At 54.5% G+C, this 18,688-nt stretch overlaps 1 protein-coding gene across 2 annotated transcripts; it reads right to left on the minus strand.

Annotated features, from left to right (window-relative positions):
- Window positions 1-257: 257 nt before the first annotated feature.
- Window positions 258-18,136, minus strand: ZNF839 (zinc finger protein 839). 2 transcript variants are annotated; one of them, XM_049612110.1, is made up of 8 exons: window positions 17,790-18,136; window positions 11,626-12,429; window positions 8,739-8,978; window positions 6,979-7,071; window positions 6,124-6,273; window positions 3,300-3,446; window positions 3,070-3,163; window positions 258-821 (listed from the first exon to the last, which is right to left on the minus strand). In XM_049612110.1, the coding sequence occupies exons 1-8, from the start codon at window positions 18,087-18,089 to the stop codon at window positions 625-627; spliced, it is 2,025 nt and encodes a 674-aa protein (XP_049468067.1). In that variant the 5' UTR covers window positions 18,090-18,136; the 3' UTR covers window positions 258-624. The 2 variants fall into 2 exon arrangements, with proteins under 2 accessions (XP_049468067.1, XP_049468066.1); XM_049612109.1 differs by lacking the exon at window positions 258-821 and adding an exon at window positions 1,423-2,400 and having other exon boundaries at window positions 17,790-18,126.
- Window positions 18,137-18,688: the final 552 nt, after the last annotated feature.

The raw sequence follows: 18,688 nt of genomic DNA on the forward strand, positions 1-18,688 counted from the left end.
ATGTAATAAAGTTATGTCTGCTGAGGTGGCGCTGTGATGTAGAAGCTGTTTTACACATCTGCCCGCTCGGGGACCTCGTGAGCGCTGCCCTGGCGGGTACAGCACAGGTATCCCAGAGCAAAGGCCTGTCGGCCCCTCAATGGAGCACGACCAGCAGGTCAAATTAATGTCAAATTAATGAGCATCCTGGGGGACCTGGGAGGCTCAGGTCATGACCTCGAGGTCCGTGGGTTCGAGCCCCGCATCGGGCTCGCTGCTGACAGCACAGAGCCTGCTTCAGATCCTCGGTCTCCCTCTCTCTCTCTGCCTCCCCCCTCCCCCACTGCCCGGTTTTCTCTCTCAAAATAAATAAACTTAAAAAAAAATTAATGAGCATACTGCCAGGGCCTCCTGTGTTTCCAGCTCTGTTCAGCAGAATGAGGATGTTTAACTCCATTAAATTTACTAATGTAAATTACTAACTCCATTAGTAAAATTTACTAATTTACTATCCACTTATAGAAGCACATCCACAATGGTGAAAGTAAGATGCACTGGGATGTTCCGTAATATCCTATAAATTGAAACTAAATTTGTATTTAAAGGGCCTGGGTCCAGACCACGGACCACGGGGCCAGGTTGGACTCAGTCTGTTGCATTAGGTGCCTGACAAGGGTTCTGAACGATCCCCAGGCAGGAGGCTCGGTCCTCACTCCAGGGCCCCAGGACGGGACTCGCTCTGGGCTCCTGAGAAACGCTCGAGGCCGTGGGACGTACCGTGGCTTGCTCGTTGCTGGCTGCTGTGTCCTGGGACACCGCCCTTCTGCTCTGTCGAACTGGCTCTGAAATCAAGCGAGAAGACAGGAAGATGGCCGGGGACGAGGCCCGCGCCTGCACAGCAGGGCCCGGGGGTGGGGGATAGCCCGGATCCCCAGCACTGCCTGCTCGGGGTCCCTCCTGACAGTCTCCCTGGGGGAGAGGACACCTGTGCCGTCTGAAGGTGGACAAATCACCTTCCTTTTTCGCTCCGCCTAACGAAGCCAAGGAAAACATTCAAAAGAGAAGAGACCTTAACAGGTGACTTTGTGAGCGAGACCCCAGAGGACTGGGGCTCTGACCTCAGCTGCCCCCTGCAGTGGGCCCCTCATGCATTAAGTACAAGCAGAAACGATTTTCTTTCCTACTTCCCGGGGGTGGGGGCAGGATGGCGAACTTAGATCTTTAATAAACCCAGATGTGGCGGGAAAGCAGCACATCACCCAGGAGAGAAAGGGACATGGTTCTGGGGGAGCAAGGTGGCAAGTAACAGTGTCGTGGTGCTAACTGTGGGTCGTCTCTAAGGCTGGCTGCGTCAGGGGACCGCTCTGCCATCAGCACGAAGGCAAGCAAGATACAGGAGAAGGTAGACAGACGGTCAAGTAAAAAGACGTTATTCTTTATAAATAAGATGTCCGTTTGTGTCTGTATTCACAGTAGAAAAATACACATTACTTCACATAGACCTTCTTTGGATAAAACACACACACGTCCAGGACTGAGGTCCGGCTCTGCTTCACTGTGAGGGCTCTGCCTCTGTGGTTTCTAGAGGGACCCCTTCCGGGGGGGCCGTCTGCAGGGCGGGCCCCTCCATACCGGCCACTATGACAACATCTTCCTCCCCGGACGCCACGGAACCCGGATGGGACAAGATCAAGCCGTCGGAAGTCTGAATAAATATCTGTTCCCGTCCCTGAGACAAAAATTCATGGCACCCGTTGGTGATTTCAAAAGCCACGGCTTCTCCAGCAGCAACAATGCTCTCCAGTTCTCTCTGGTCAGCGTGCGCCTCGGGCCCGGCGGGGAAGTGGTCCACACCCCCTGCGTGGCTTCCCTGACCGCCATCGGTGGGCGGCGACCCGGCCTGGGCCGGCTGAGGCCCCGGCTCGGGCACGGTCCTGGGGATGCAGTCAGCTGGCCCCACGTCCACAGACAAAACCCTCTCCAGCAGAGGGCCGGCAGCCTCTGGAAACAGGACGTCGCTGGGGCCAGACCGTGGGCCTTTCCAGAGGGAGCCATGCCTCTCAAGGTCTCCAGGCCTGGAAGGCGGCAGGGATGCCACCCCTCCAGGGAACATCAGGGTCCTGCAGAGATCCCCGCTGCCCGGGCTGTTCCCAGTTCCGTTCCAGTCTGCGGAGCGTTCCTGAGCATTCTCTCCAGGGAGGGCTGGCACGCACCCCTGTGTCTGCGTCCCGGGCTCTCCTGACTGAGGACACACACTCAGCCCACTGACGTTCTCGCACGAGAGAGCAGGAGCCCCACACCCGCTCTTGGCCTCGGGGTCAGCAAATGCCTGCAGCTGCCGGCCTGCGGGACCAGACACCGGCGCCATGTGGCTTCCTTCTGGACGGCGAGGGGCGTTCCCGCTCGCTGGAAGGGCAGGACCTAAACAGTTCAAGAAAAACAGGTAAGCGTCCACGTGCCGTGACACGGCCTGCTCACTGCGCTCGCTATCCAAGACCAGCAGGTCCAGAGTAACTTCCTGGCAGAACGCGTGGACACGTAAACTCTCCTTGCTACTCGGGACTGGCAGCTTCCAAGTGTGGATGAAGTTCAGAGGCGATACTGATTAGTCAGGTGAGGGGAGCCGTGTGGCCAACAGGGGCCCGGGTTTCCACTGCTCTCCCTGAATAAAGCTGCCCTCCCCTGCAGCAGAATTCAGTCGTAAGTTCTAAAGAGCAGAATGCCTCTTTCCATTGGAGACTTGAGGGTCAAGCAGGGTATCGGGCAGTTTTAGGAAGCAGCAGAACCATTCTCAGTGCGATGTAGGCTCAGGGTCTGGTTGAGAGGTTCTGGTTCGAACAGAATAAAAACCAGAGGGCGGCTTGTTTCCAGGGTTAAACCTCAGCCGGCACTGACAGCCAGGCCCCAGACATGGGCTCTTCATTTCAATAAGGGATTCGAGAGAGCCTCACAGACCTTGAGAGTTACAGGGAACGAGAGAGAACCACAGGACCCCGGGAGGTGGGGATAAGACTTGAGAGAAACCAGGTTCTCTTCAATCCGGCCACAGGGGCACCCGGGAGTGAGAAGCAGGCCTGGGAGGCGCTTTACCCTGGTTGGCGGCTGGGGCTCCGCTGTCAGTGGTGTCCTGGGGCAGAGGGTCTCTTCTGGTCTTCTTCACCCAGGCCGGCGCCCCGTCCGCGGTCTGCAAAGAGGACACCCGGGGAGCTAAGCCTAGGAGGGAGCGGGCAGGCTCGCACCGCTCCTCCCCGGAGGACAGCGCCGTGGGCTGCAGTCAAAGCGCCGAAACTCGGCACCGCACCCCCTTCGACGGCACCCACCTCGTTTCCCCGCTTCTGCTGGCCGGCCTCCTCCAGCTCGGCCCGGGGGTCCCGGCCCGTGTCCCCGCTGGTGCGCTGCGCTGGGACGCACTCTGTGTGCGCTTCCCGCCTCCTCAGGAATTCTGTGATTCCTAAAGACTCGGCCACCTGAGGAGGGAGGGCGACAGAGAGGAGCTGCGCTCAGCAGCACGTCGGCAGTAATGGCAGGGCCGAGGCGCGTCCGAGAGGGGCCGCCCGAACGATGGGAGAAACAAAGACACGTGAGAAGTTCCGTGGAACAGCTGGGGAGAAAACGGGTCCTATCAGAACCAGAAGGTTCTGTGTTAGAACGGTGCAGAGCAGACACCAAAGGGGTTTTTCTTTTTTAATTCACTACGCTGTCCTCAGTGTCGTCGGCAGTCAGACGGCATCGGACACCAGAGTGACTGCTCGCCTCCTGTTCTCCTGTTTTTGACTTCCACTGGAACTGGCAGAAAACAATCCCACCCATTCCAGAACAATATCTCCTCTTGCAGGCAGTGGACAGGGTGAGGGTCTGGGAGTCTGAGGGTCATGTTGGGCCCCGGCTTCTGTGCTCCCGGAATCTTCCTGGTCCTGTGAGGGGGCTGCAGCTGCCCTGGGGGCATTCTGTGAAGCGACAGCTGTCACTGTTTACACGTGAACACAGGAAGGGACCACGGAGCAGGAGGGGAGGAGGCAGGGAAGGAAGGGCAGCAGATCAAGGTCTGAGCAGAAGACAGACAGCCCCTTGAGTTCAGTGCCTCCCAGCCTGTCTGTGTCCCCTTGCAAGCTAAGCCATGGTCTGTGCCCCTAGGAGGCTGTGGCTCGGCCTGAACTGCCTGCGAGTGTGGGTCCTGACAGGCGTGCACAGCAGCCGTGTGTGTCCAGTCTGCCTTGTGACGGGAGGACACCCACACCTGCCGAGCTCACAGTTTAAAAAACACGTGACTCTTGGGGCACCTGGATGGCTCAGTCGGTTATGCATCCGACTCTTGATTTCGGCTCAGGTCCCGAGCTCACAGTTGGTGGGTTCAAACCTCACGTCGGGCTCTGCACTGACAGCACGGAACCCACCTGCGATTCTCTCTCTCCCTCTCTCTGCCCCTCCTCTGCCAGCACATACTCTCTCTCTCTCAAAATAAATACATAAGCTTTAATAAATAAATGTTGCATTTGTATAAAACTAATGACCAACCCCCCCCCCCCCAAAAAAAGAACAAAAACAAAACAACCCTCGTTCTGTCAGAGTGTGGATCAAGACTTCTTGCTACGGAAGTAACCTAGTCTGCGTGACGCTAACCCTAAGAACAGGCGGGCAGACCCATGACCAGGTCAATGAAATCTTGAGAGCAGTTGAAGCAACAGGCCCAAGTGTTCCTTGTGGTTGTGAAAGAGGGCTGTGGCTGCCCCTTCCTGCCCTCAGACGCACTAGTGGGGCTCTCCTTTCCAGGGTCCCCTGGCTCAGGCAGCAGACCCTGAGGGCAAAGCGTACCCTGATGGGAACCGAAACTACCCCCTCCAGCAGTAAGGACTGCCCTGACCCAGAAAGACCCCTCCCATGATTGACCCCAACACAGTGATCCATTTAACCTTCACTGCCCACCGCCAGGTTCCCGCCCCCTCTGCCCCACATTTTCCTTCTCTAAACCTACAAGTATTTTCAGTAGTTTAGAGACAGTCTCTGAGACACGAGTGTGCCCCAGCTACCATTGTACAAGTATGTTTTTAAATAAACAAGCATTACTTAAAAGCATGGCATCACTCAGTGCTCCATTTCAAGGTGGGCCTGAGACCTGGGGGCCTGGCCAGCACGGACCCTTGAATGATGTGGCCACGTGGGGCACGCTAAGCCCAGCAAAGGGTTTTATCCAAAACAAGTAAAACCACATCAGTTCAAACCAGATTTCTATCCAGGACCCAGTACAGCCAGAGGCAACTTGATGGAGACAATGACAGGGGAATGAGAACTGTGTCTAAACAGCCACGGACAGGATCTATGGTCACCGTCCCCCAGCCCTCAGTAAGCACTGCAGTCACCACTGAGTGAGAGTGTTCTGGACCTTTCAAGGCTCAGTCAGCCCGTCCGCATTCCTGAGTTTTCTGAAACAAGCACCGTTTGCTTTTATATTAAAAAAATGTTGGGGGAGGGGGGGTGCCTGAGTGGTTCAGTCGGTTAAGTGGCCGACTTCAGCTCAGGTCATGATCTCACTGTTTATGAGTTCGAGCTCTGTGTCAGCTTGTACTGACAGCTCAGAGCCTAGAGCCTGGAGCCTGCTTCAGATTCTGTGTCTCCCTCTCTCTCTGTTCCTCCCCTACTTACACTCTGTTCTCTCAAAAAATAAATAAACATTAAAAAAAAAAAAAAAAAAAAAAAAGTCGGGCGCCCAGCAGCCTCAGTTGGTTAAGCTTCCGACTCTTGATTTCAGCTCAGGTCATGATGTCATGGTTCATGAGTTCGAGCCCCGCATTTGGCTTGGGATTCTCTCTCTCTCTCTCTCTCTCTCTGCCCCTCCCACACGTGCGCTCTCTCTCTCAAAATAAATAAACTAAAATAAAACAGTCACTTGGTGGGAAAAAGAGCTGAAAAGCAGTTGGCTATGAAGATGTCACTACTGAAAACAGCCTCCTCAGGGGTGCCTGTCTGGCTCAGTCAGTGGAGCGAGCGACTCCCGATCTCGGGGTCATGAGTTCCAGCCCCACACTGGGCATAGAGATTACTTTAAAAAAATAAATAAGTAAAAATAACAACATTCTCCTCTTTACACGCATATCCTTCTTTTAGCAAATCTAAAAGCGAAACTTTCTTCCCAGGTGAGACTGTTACCTTGTCGTTGCTTATTTCCAGAGGCTCCTGGGAACACAGACCAGAACCACTGAGGTAATCTTGGCACATTTTCTTAACCCTTTTATGCAACTCTTCAAATTCCTTATACACAGCTGGGAACAAAGGTTTTGCTAGATGACCTGTCTCAACCTTTGTGAAGATAAAGGTGACAAGAAATGTTTTAACCAGAGGCAACGAAATGACAAACACAGGGGCTTGGAGGCAGGAAGGATACGAGCTTGTCAGGCCGTCCGCGGCCCGTCATCTCCTCCACTCGCCAATGACAGCCCACACGTGCCTGGCCCCGGACGGGGCCACAGAGCAGACCACCTCCAGGGTGACAGCCGCAGGGGGACTGTGGGCCGAAGCCCCGAAGAAGGGGTCACGGGGGGGGGGGGGGGGGAGGGGGGGGGGGAAGGGCCCCGGGGGGGGGGGGGGGGGGGGGGGGGCAGGAAGGGGAGACGGAAAGGTCCCGGGGACGGGCCGGCAGGCAGGAGGGGCCCAGGCCTTCACTCCTCCCGGGAGCCGTGCCGGCACCTCTCCGAGTCAGAGCGGGCTCACCAGGGAGGAGGTGCCCGAGAGGAAGGTGACGGGCGCCGGGGGCCGGCCCTGCTTTGCTGCCACCACTTTCTTGCCTCCCACATGAGGTTAAAACAGGCAAGGGGGTCCTCGAGCAGCCTCTGGGAGACCTGGCCGAGTAGGCACCGGTGGGGCCAGCAGGCTCCCCTCAGCTCTGTCCTGGAGGAGGGACACGATTCCAAACGGCCCGGCTCGTTCTAAAACAAATGCGAAGGATGTCTTTCGAAATAACTTCAAATCGGCCGTGCGTCCTCTAGACACGCTCAGGAGACTCACCTTCATCAGAAGAAACTCGTACACGGTCACCACCTGAGCCAGCTGAGGCAGCACCAGGTCCACGAGAGCCTCTCGGTCACACTGCTGGAGAAACTGCCAGAAGAAAGCATTTAACAGCTTCAAAAGCCCCAAAATAATCCCCAGCAGCCAAAAAGTTGGCGCCGAAGAATATAAAAGACCTAAAGTTCCCCCAAATCGCAGTGATTAAGCGACTCTCTAACATTCTGTTTGTTAACGATCTCACTCGATCTGTTAACAAAGTCTGTGACCAATTCTGGAATCAAAGTTTGACTCCCCTGGGACGGCTGAGCGTAGAGGGGGTACCAGGTCCTGGAGAAGGAACGGTGTTCCCTGCTCTCCGGGGGCACTAACTAGTGCCCGAGATGAAAATGCAAACAAGTGTGGGGCAGCCTGCGGTTGGGAGACCACCGCCAAAGGACAGGCCAAAGAAGAGGAGGCCCCGAGGTGAATGCAGGGGTGGGGGGTGTGGGGAGAGGGATGCGGGGAGGGCACAGTCCTCAGGACTAGGGGAGGAGCAAGAATGAGCAAGAATGTGAGTTCCCAGTTGGGCGCAGGGCAGACCCCCGGGCAAGTTAGACAGGAAGCGAGCTTGGGGGCTCCCCTTGGAAGGGGAGGGCGGGGGAGGTACAGGCCGGGCCGCCCCGTGGGAGCGCTGAGGCTCAGGAGCCAAGTGAATTAGCAGGTACAGGAAGTACGTGGGTGTCCTCGAGGGAGGATGGCCTGAGAAACCAGACGGAGGAGGTCACCCAGGGCGGCAATGACGTGGGCGGGGAAGGGACCAGTCTCAGAGACAGGAAGTCTTAAGAGGCACAGGGAGCTCACGAACCATTCGGGTTCGTCGTCTATTAAGTGGAGATAACGATTATGGAACCAATGAAATGAAGTAAACCTGGAACTTAGCTTGGGGGCAGGGCGGAGAGCGTGGCCGAGCTGCCACGCACAAAGTGCTCAATAGATGGCGGTATTTCAAGTGTTAATGACTGAATCGAGTCGAGGACCACCTTCCCTCCTGCTCCTAAAATCTGTCATCCGGGATTAATCGACAAGCCCAATGAGAGGAAAGCGAAGTCACCGGGTTTAAACTTCCAGCTAGAATATGTAAGCTCATGACGCTTTCTAGGAAAGCTTCCTCACCGAGAACCTCTCGTCCCCTTGTGTGTGACTCTGGAGGCCCTGGTTCCCTGGTGGCCACTCTGAGAGCAGCTGTCTCGCTCACTCACTACCTCGCACTCTCTTTGCTCCTGTTCACTTCTTTAAGACATGGAGCTGGCCGTTACCAGGCAAATAAATACCGCCGAGCCAAAGACAATCGGGATGAATTTAGGGTCCCACTTTTCTAAATCAGTCCCCTTAAATTCACTAAGCTTACTTTCAAGGGACTGGAATGGAGATTCCAGGGTTCAAAACCTGAAACATGATTTTGTACCTTAAAATTTTGTACAGAAAAATAGAAACTGCCTGTTTCCTAAACTGCTTATATGAAAACCTAGCTTACAATCATTCCCAAACGTGTAACGGCAGGCAGCCCGAAAGCCCTCTTGTTATTCCAAACGGGTAAACCTAGAATTATTTCAGGTAACACTGTTCCTGAAGTTATTACACACTTCGTCCAACTACGTTTCAGGCGAACTATTTCGTTGCTCTGGGTGTTTTACTTTTGACTCAGAAACCTACCAGCGGATTGCCACACGCCATGCCAAAGACACAGGTTTCAAGAACAGGGTCTAAGAGCCACGCACCTCCTTGAGCCGGGCTCTGGCCGCCAAGGCGCTCTGTGCACCTGCCACACAGGCACCGGAGCGCCCACGCGGGTGAGCGGCTCTGCCTCGCCCAAGGACGGCCTCACTGGCCTCTGCAGGGGCGGCTGCGAACTCGATTCGTCTAGGGCCTGGGTGTCTCTCTGATCCCACGAAGGCCGAATAATTTCCATCTTCTGGTTCAGACACCAAGGCGTCTTCAACTTCTACAGACTGGCTATTCTAGAGAGCGTTACGCGCCCAAAACAAAAATGAAAGAATCATACTTTATACGCCATAGTGACAATCCTAGAGCTAAACAGTGTCACGTCAAAAGCAAAGAACTTGAGAAATTATTTCTTCTCTGCATTATTAAGACACATTAACTATAATCGACGCACCTTAAACTTTCCCAACAGAGTTCCTTGTTGAGACATCCGGTATTAGCCAGCCGGTAAGTCTGGGTTGGCCAGCCATAACCCTGGATGTTGCCCAAAATGAAACAGGAGACTTCTGTGACACCACCGTCATCTTAAAACTGAACCTGAAGTTCGGTCATTCATACCTTACGCGTGATTTTTAAAAATCTTATTATTTTTTATCAGGTATATTTCAAATGCCATGAAATTCATACTTTGAACATCTATAGTTCAGATTTTCATGCACTGACAAGGGTGTGTCACCATCACCACCATCTAATCCCAAAACATGTTCATACTCCCCCCTGCACCCGTCAGCATCATTCATTCTTCCCTGCCCCCAGGCTCTGGGAGCTGCTAGTCTACTCTCCGTCTTGTGGATCTGCACGGCTTTTGGACAGACTCTTGGATCTGATGCCAGCTACTTCCTCACTCGGTGCCAACTCCCCCTCTGAAAACAGGAACAATGCACCTGCATCTCCCAGGACTGCTGGAAGCTTAAATGGATTCAAGGAACACACTTCACGTGGCAGCCGGCACAAAGTCAGTCCCCTGAACTCTTACGGAATTTTCCCTCTACATCTTCACTAGTGGAGCTGCAGGAGCAACGTCAGGTCTGTCTGTGGCCCTAGGTGCCGTGAGTCTGCTCACGGGAAAGGACAGGAGAGACACAGGCCTGCGTGTCCCTCCCCACCGCAGCAGCCGGAGGCACCCCTCCCACGCAGTCTGGACAGCCGCCATGCCCGAGGCCAGGCCTGCACTCGGGGACTCTGGTATCCACACGCTGCTTCTGCCGTGGGGTCGCATTTCATCACTGAAGGAAGCAGGACGTGCCGGTTAGCCTGGTCAACCCGAGACACTCCCGCACACACCTGTTGTCCCTTGGAATTGTGAATAGTGCCCCTTTCACTCTCAGAATGTCCTGGTTTGGATGATGAACTATAAATCACCGTGGTCCCATTTCAACTTAAGAAAGTAGAGAGAGGGGCACCCGGGTGGCTCAATCGGTTGAGCGTCTGATTTCGGCTCAAGTCATGATCTCAGTTCGTGAGTTTGAGCCCCGAGTCAGTATCTGCACTGACAGTGAGGAGCCTGCTTGCGATTCTCCCTCTCTCTCTCCCCCTCCCTACTCACACTTTCTCTCTCTTTCTCTCAAAAATAAATAAATATTAAAAAGAAAAAAAAAAAAGGTAGAGAGGTTTCTCAAAAGTTGGGGTTTTACCAGCCATGAGGGGTGCAGAACCTTCCCCAACAAGGCAGCCTAGAGTGTGGGCTTTGAAGTCAGAAGACCTCAACCTCAGTCTCGTTCCCACCTGGCAGAGTCCTAGGTGTGCCCCGACGGGATGCCCACCATCCTCTGAGCCCCATGCACGTGTCTTGCACCTGACTTTCGGGGCTCTCACGGGATGGAGAAGACTTACAACACTCCCGCCCAAAGGAGGCGTGCAATCAACAGTATATTGTTAGTGTCCATGTTACTAGTACTCAGGCTAACACTACAGGGGACAGAGTACTTTTGAATCCTCACACGGGGCTGTTCCGTGGTTCTGCCACTAGACCTCAGTACAGATAAGCCGGGCCCAGACAAGATCTGTCCAGGCCCCAAGGAACCCATCTGTAAGCCAAAGCGGCCACCAGCTTCACCCCTCCTTCAGGAACCCCCGTCCCGCTGCAGGGAATGAGGTGGCCAGAGCAGACAGGCTCTCGATGACAACGTCTTCCGAGTCACTAAAATCACCAACTCCCAGCGACAGCCGAGTCAGTTCCAGTGCTGGTTTGTCTAACATTTCAGGAACTGCAAATACGATTGTCTAGCCAGAAGCACAGACACAAATAAAAGCCAACACAAGTCAAAGGAGAAGGAAGCAGGGAGGTTCAAGCGAAGCAGGTGAGGGTGACCACAGAGGTCTGCCGTTCGTTCAAGTGATCCGTCCGCATTTCGTAAATACCTGACCGCTCGTATGCGGCACACGAGGGCACACGACACGTTTAGGAACCTGAAACTGCTGTCCCTCAACTGTGGCGTGGTGGTGCAAAGTCAGAGTGGCTTCGACCTGCCTTGTCTGCTTGTGAGTTTCCAAAGGGGCAAGACGCGAAGATGGCATGTCGCTGCTGACGCTCCAGGAAGCGCCCCGGGGACCATCGCTCCCAACTGAGACCTTTCTCGGGGCCCGCTGTGACTTCAGCAGCAAGACCGGAGTGCTCTGCGGCTTGCGTTGCTGACCAGAGCTAGAGAATTCGCGGCTATGTTCCCATCGAACACGCCCAGTGAGGCTGGCGAGTACCCCACACAGAGGGTGCACGGCGCCTTGCTGGTCGGGCGGCGGTACAGACCGGGGGCGGGGGTGTCTCAGAGCCCCTGCCGTGACCTTGGACCTACTTGAGCCTTCACCTGAACCCCCATCAGATACCATAAAGCCCCACTTCGGGATGGGCAGGAAGAAGGACACGGTCACCAGTAGAAACATTACCTGCAGGCCACACGGTGGTGACTGGGCCCCTTCCTCACCCAGAAGAGCTGACGTGGGCAGCCCCGGGGACGGTAGGCTAGCCGTCCTGCCCTCGGCACAGCCTCGGATCGTGCTCCCGTTGGCCTTCTCAGACAGAGACACCTCCGGTTCTGGGTGGCCGTGGCCTGGATTGAGTTTAAGATGCCGGGCCAGGCCCCCTTTTCCTATGTAGGACTTCTCACACGTCTGACACTTGAAAGTCTTGGGCCTCAGGGAACAGCTCGACAGGTCAAACAGCGCCCGCTTTCCCCTCTGGTCGTCGTCATCTTCCACACTCAGCTCTGAGTAATCGTCAGAATCTGACAAGCGACCGTCAGCCAGGTCCTCCGTCTTGATGAACTTATAATCTTTGGCTTTATACTTGGGCGGTCGAGATATCCGTCCAGAACGCGTCTTCACTTTTAAAGATTTTTTTAGCTTCTCTGTGTGTTTTGTGTGCAAGCTGGAAATAAAGAAATTCGCTGAACCGGATGAAACAGATGTCACCGCCGGTGGGTCAGAAGCTGACAGAGGGGCCGGCGTGGCGCCCGGTCCTTGCGGAACCACCAGCTGCAGGGCGGGCAGTGGCCTCTGTACAAACACCCGAATCGGAGGGTAGTTACTTGGGAAGCGCGGCTGTGCCCGGAGCCCCAGCACGCCGGGCGCCCCCCTGGGTGGCTGGCTCAGCCCGGCTGTCCTGGGCTGGAGGGTGGCCAGCGGGGGTGTCGGCCTTTCCCGGTCTGTCATTTCTCCAGATATTACCTTGACACAAATGGCTTCCAGTTGCTTAAAGACAGAAAGAGAAAAGCATTAGGCTTATCAATGGTTCTACCATTTTGCTCTCATCTTAACTGTATTATCACACGTGTTTCTAAATTATAAAATCCATCTTGTATGTGAGTCTATTTAACGTACCTGTACTGTTTCTAGTGATACACTTGATCTCACATCCATATGTGTATGTCGAAACATTTGCATAAACAAATTAAAAGTTCATGAAACCACTTACCATTTCTATACAAATGCCTTCTGATAGGATCTATCCTACGTTGTTTTTTAAAAAATACTAGTCAAGGGGCGCCTGGGTGGCTCAGTTAAGTGTCTGACTTTGGCTCAGATCATGACCTCCTGGTTCATGAGTTTGAGCCCTCTATCGGGCCCTGTGCTGACAGCACGGAGCCTGCTTTGGATACTTTGTCTACCCCCCCCCCAAAAAAAATAAACATTTAAAAAATAAACACAGGGGTGCCTGGGTGGCTCAGTCTGTTGGGCATCTTACTTCAGCTCAGGTCATGATCTCGCAGTTCATGGGTTTGAGCCCTGCATGGGGGTCGGTGCTGACAGCTCAGAGCCTGGAGTCTGTTCAGATTCTGTGTTTCCCTCTCTCTCTGACCCTCCTCTGCTTGCTCATGGGCTCTCTCTCTCTCAAAAATAAACATTTAATAAATAAATAAATAAATAAATAAATAAATAAATGTAGTCACAATCTACTAAATTGATTTCATGAACTAATAAGAAATATCCTTCTTTACAGTAGATTTGTATTTACTTGGAATTCTTAGTACTCTAACCTGGATTCAGTTCAATATATACGCTCTTTTTTTTTCTTTTTCCATTTTTCATGAAATCCTAGAAACAAAAAAGCCGTAAGGAGCAATGTAACACAGGTTCCCACCACCTGCCTTAAAACATGCAGCACTTCCCTTTGAGGTGAAGCTCTGTGCTGTTCTCCCAGCCTGCGTGCCTTCCTGAGTGCTATTTGTCATTCACACGCATTTTTATATTATCTACGGAGCTACCCCCCAAAATATGCACTTCGGTTTGGGCGTGTTTTTAAACTTCATGTAAGCGTACATGACCTGCTGCAAGCTGGTGCAGCATTTTCAGGTGTCTTACTTCCTGTCCGGCTTGTGAAATTCATCCACACCGCGGTGTGTAGCTCTCATTTCCTCCGCAGTCTGAGAACACTCGCCCGTTGACGGGCAAGTGTCCCTAACCTTGCGCTCTTGTTGTCTGCGTGGAACCTTCGCGGGTGTCTGTGTTCACGTGTGTGAGTTTCTCCAGGGCACATACCTGGGAGCAGGATGCTATCTTCAACAACTTTTTAACATCTAAGAAAGCGTTCAGTGCACGTACTTCCCGATGTGGCAATTCTGCTTCTTGGGTTCCATAAGAAACACTGGCATAGGTACAAAGATGTAGGTCTTGGGAGGGTCAAGGCAGCACGGTCTGCAAGAGCAAACCACCCACCGAAGGGGAGGGCTGCCCTCAACAATATTCCACAGATAATTACTGAGCAGTTACTATGTGCCAGACACAATGTTAGGTATACACCTGTCATGGGCTCAGGGGAGAGGCAGCAAGACACAAGGCTCATGGCCTCACACTGCAAAAACGATCAGCATCAGGGAGCCTGGGCGGCTTAGTCATGATCTCATGGATTGTGGGTTCGAACCCCGCGTCGGACTCTGTGCTGACAGCTCAGAGCCTGGAGCCTGTTTCGGATTCTGTGTCTCCCTCTCTCTCTGCCCCTGCCCCACTCGTGCTCTCTCTAAAAAATAAATTAAAATTTTAAAAAATTAAGAAAGAAAGAAAAAGAAAGAAAGAAAGAAAGAAAGAAAGAAAGAAAGAAAGAAAGAAAGAAAGAATCAGTATCCTTCTCCAGAGAGTTAAGAAAGATGAACCTCATCATGCAGAGCAGATTTTCCCAACCTGGGCACAAGTGACATTTCAGACCATTAATTCTTTATTGTGGTGGCCATCCTGTGACTGCAGGATGTTGAGCAGTGTCCCTGCCTCCACCTACTAGATGCCGGTAGCACGCCCTCTCTTGAGACAAAAATGTCTCCAGACACTGCCAAGTGTCCCCAGCCGAGAACCACTGATTTGGGGCCACCGACAGGCCCTCTTTGGACTCGACCCCACACCAAGTGGGGGGTCAATACAAGTGTCACAAGAAGCAGAATGAAAACTCCCACTGAAACCACGCGGGAGTACATCTGTCTGTGTGTGTGTTCCACATGTACCACAAACAGCAGACACAATCCGCTGTCCTGGGTGAGGAAGGGTACGCAGCTGGTGCCCTGAGGCCCCTGAGGGCCAGTCCTGGGTTCACCTGTGAACCAAATGACAACTATCTTTTAATAATCACAGTTGTTTCACTTACTACCACTTAGAATGTCTAAGCTCTTAGGATATGACCAGATAATGCCGTTAAACACACACACACACACACACACACACACACACACCCCAAATCCTACTGTTTTAGGAATACTTCAGTGGCAAAACTGGTCTAATTTTTAAATCGGCTCCCCACAAGTTTACCAGGTGGGTATCATGCTCGATACTTTGGTATATGTTTATTTCACTCGGCAAACTTTTACAATTTACAAGGTATCTCCGTGTGCCAATGCCTACACAGAAGCAGGCCAGTGTGGGTGAGGGGGTGGGTGACATAGGTGAAGGGGATTAAGAGGTATAAACTTCCAGTTATAAAATAAGTAAGTCATGGAGGTGAAGAGCACAGCATAGGAAGTGTAGTCGATAACGTTGTAATCACACTGTACGGTGCCAGATGGTGACTGCACTTACTGTGGTAAACACTGAATAACGCCCAGGCTTGTGGAATCGCTACCTTGTACACCTGAAGCTAATATAATCCTGTATGTCAACTATACTTCAGTTAAAAAAAAAACAACAAAAACATCAGCCAAGTCCTAGCCTCACTGAGGAAGAGGGCAGTTTCCCCGGCCGTGCCTCAGTCACCTGCAGACCTGCCGAGTCAGGACCTCCCACCCCGCAATCTGTACTCTGAAAAGCTCCACTGCCGATCTGGAAGGCAGACTAGGTTCCCTAAGAAATGCAGACAGGAAACAATGACACCACGGGGCAGCAGGTGCGATAAGAGAGGCAGGAGGCAGGAACAGCCTGGTGGGTGGGTGGGGGAGGGTCTGGCTTCCCAGAAGAGACCCGAGAAGGCCGAATGGAATTTTGGCCAGGTGAACAGGTAGTCTGACGTGCAAGGAAAAAATGAGTGAATGCACAGACACACGAAAAATGGCACAGCATATTGGAAGAAATTGGGAATGTTTCTGTGGTGCAGGAACGGGGAGCATGGGAGGGATGCGAGCCCAAATCCGACCCACGGGAGTGCGTCCACTGGGTCTGTGCCTTCTGATCCACACCACCCTCCCCGCAGAGAACCACGAGACCGGGGTCCTCTAAATGCACACTCCACCCTCCCCCCAACACTGCCTGTCGCCTTCCATATTTTCAACTGGGACCCACACTTCCATCTCTTCAACTAAGTCATTTCTGATCCCCTCAGCCCAAAATCAGTTCTCCTTTTCTCTAAGTGCATCAGTCCTTTATCTCTAGTTTTCCGACCTCAATGAGAAGTTACCTGAGTCACGTTTTACCTCATTGGTTAGATCATAACCTCCTCGGGTGCAAGGAACACACGTGGTTTGCCTCGGTGGCCCCCGTGGCACAGCTGGGGCTGACTCGACAGCAAACTTACATTATTGTGAGTGCAGGCAGAATTTATGTCATCCCAATTAGATCAGCCACAGAATACGGTCGTGCTGCTTAATGCTGATTAAGGTCGCTTGCATTTGACGGGCAATGTCACTTTTGGACTCTTCAAGCTGCCACACCAAACCCAAAGAGCTGGGGTCACCTTCAACAGGTGCTGGAGTGGGAGAACCCTGGGCAAAGTCACCCCGCCTCTCGGAGCTTGTTCCTTATCTGTAAAGTGCTGATACGAACACTTCTGTGCGCTTGCCCGGAAGTAAGCCCCCTGTGGTACCAGGCATGGAGTAGACACTCTGCACACAGCGGCCACCATCACCCGTCTCTCTCTTTTTTTAATGTTTATTTATTTGGGGGGAGGAGCAGGCAGGGAGAGAGAGAGACACAGAATCTGAAGCAGGCTCCAGGCTCCGGGCTGTCGAACTCAACGACCGGGAGATCATGACCTGAGCGGAAGTCGGACACTTAACAGACTGAGCCACCCAAACAGCAGCCACCGTCGCCCTTCTGACAGCAGCCACGGTGGCCCTTCTGACTCCGCCTATGTGGGAGTCAGAGCTAGAAAGCTCATCCAATGTCAATAAGGGAACCAAAGCCCAAAGAGGTTGGGTTACTCAAGGTCACACCTCTAGGAAGGAGTCTGGGCAGATTCATAGCTGTCTTCTCAAACTTTGGCGAGACACCCGGTACAACTCCCGGCGGCCAAAATCACTCGGTTAAAAAACCAAAACAAACAAAAAACAACGAAGGCTGTTGATTCTATCCTCTCTCTGTGTCTTCTAGTGGAAGCGGCATCTCTCTGGCAACTTTGGGCCGAGAAGCGCTAGTGTCACGTGCAACCCCAGTTCTGAGAGGGGATGTGGCTTTACAGACGACAGGAAGGACCTCTGGCTGCAGGAGCTCCCCCTGACCCCCTGGGCTTGGAAGAGCAGGCTCCGGTCTCCACTCCCCTAGTAACGAAGAGCTGCGGGCCCCAGGAGGTAGTAACGCGGGCACATGACGGGGTGTCGCATGCGGAGTGCTCTCACGTGTCTCCCTCGTTCAGCGCGCGGCAGGCGCCGTGCCGGGCACCGGCTACAAATCCGGGCACGACCCCCCAGGGTGCCAAGTCCCGCCTCAGACCGCTCTGCTGTGTGCTTAGTTCTGCCCCAAGCCCCCGAGTTGGCAGTCGCCGCCCTCCCCACTGGTTCCTTTCCATCCGTCCACGCCTCGGCTCCGGCGTCAGGCCTGAGGGCTCCTCGCTCTAAAGCAGCGTCCCCCGCCCCCGCCGCGTCCCTCCCCGAGTCTGCCTCTCGCCCTCCACGGAGGGTGTGCGAGGCCGCGCTTGCGCCGAGGCCAGCGCCTGGAACCCAGCGGGCGCTCGACGGACGCCGAGTGAACGGACGCAGGCCCGCGCGAGGGGCCGGGCGGCACGGAGGCCGCGGGCAGCGCTCGGAAGCGGGACGGCGGCCCAGCAGGCGCGTCGGAGGAGCTGCAGACGCTGGCGCGGTGACCGCTCAGTGTGGGCCGCCCGGAGCTCTCGGGCGGGCGGGCGGACGCCGCCTCTCCTGCCGCGCCGCTGCCCGGCCCCGCTCCGGGCCTCGGTTTCCCCCACGTCCCTCCCGGCGCCTCACCTGGGGCGGCAGCAGGCGCGGCGGGCGCGGGGGCTGGGCGCCGGGGCCCCGCTGCAAGGCGGCCTGCTGCGCCGCGTCCCGCAGCCGTCGCGCCGCGTCCTGCGGGACGAAGGGCGGCGGCGGCGGCCGCTCGGCCGGCGGCTGCGCCTTCGTCACCTGCTCCAGGACCCGCCGCAGCTGCTCGGGGTCCAGCGGGGCCACGCGCGAGGCGCTGCCGCCGGGGCCGGGGGGAGCCCGGCCGCCCCCGCCGCCGCCCCCATCCTCGCTGCCGTCCTCGGCCTCCGGCTCCGCGTCCGCCATGGCCGCCGAGACCGGGACTCGAACCCGCGCCGCCGAGCGACGGCGGCTCAAATGTGCGTCACCTGGGAAGAGCGGGGGACTACGAGTGCCCCGCAGGCCAAGACACCTTGGAAGGCGACCGCAACTGGTCGAGCCGGGCGGTGGGCGGGGCCTGGGTTGGCTCCGCCCCGTCACCGCTTCGCCAAGGACAGAATGGGCCTTATTTTCCTCTCCCTTGTCCCTGATGTATTTAACTTTCAGGTGTCGCTCCTCCAGGAGCTATCCAGGGCCTCCCAGGCGGAGGTCTCCGGAGTTCCAGAGCCCCTTAGCCTGTCCAAAAGTTCACACTATCCAAAAGTTCTCGACGTCATGTGCACTAGAGTGCATCAGTCCCACGTTCTGCTTAATATAGATCCAGCAGGGGATCCAAAGTGTGCTCTCCTTTTTTAAAATAATGAGTTTTATTTTATTTATTTTTAAATGTTTATTTTGAGACAGAAAGAGGGCGCGGGCGGGGGAGGGGCAGAGAGAGGGGGAGAGAGGATCCCAAGCAGGTTCGGGGCCTTCAGCGTGAAGAACCAGAGGCAGGGCTCAATCTCCTGAATCCTGAGATCGTGACC

The sequence above is a fragment of the Panthera uncia genome (assembly GCF_023721935.1).
Source record: "Panthera uncia isolate 11264 chromosome B3 unlocalized genomic scaffold, Puncia_PCG_1.0 HiC_scaffold_1, whole genome shotgun sequence".
Lineage (NCBI taxonomy): Eukaryota > Metazoa > Chordata > Mammalia > Carnivora > Felidae > Panthera > Panthera uncia.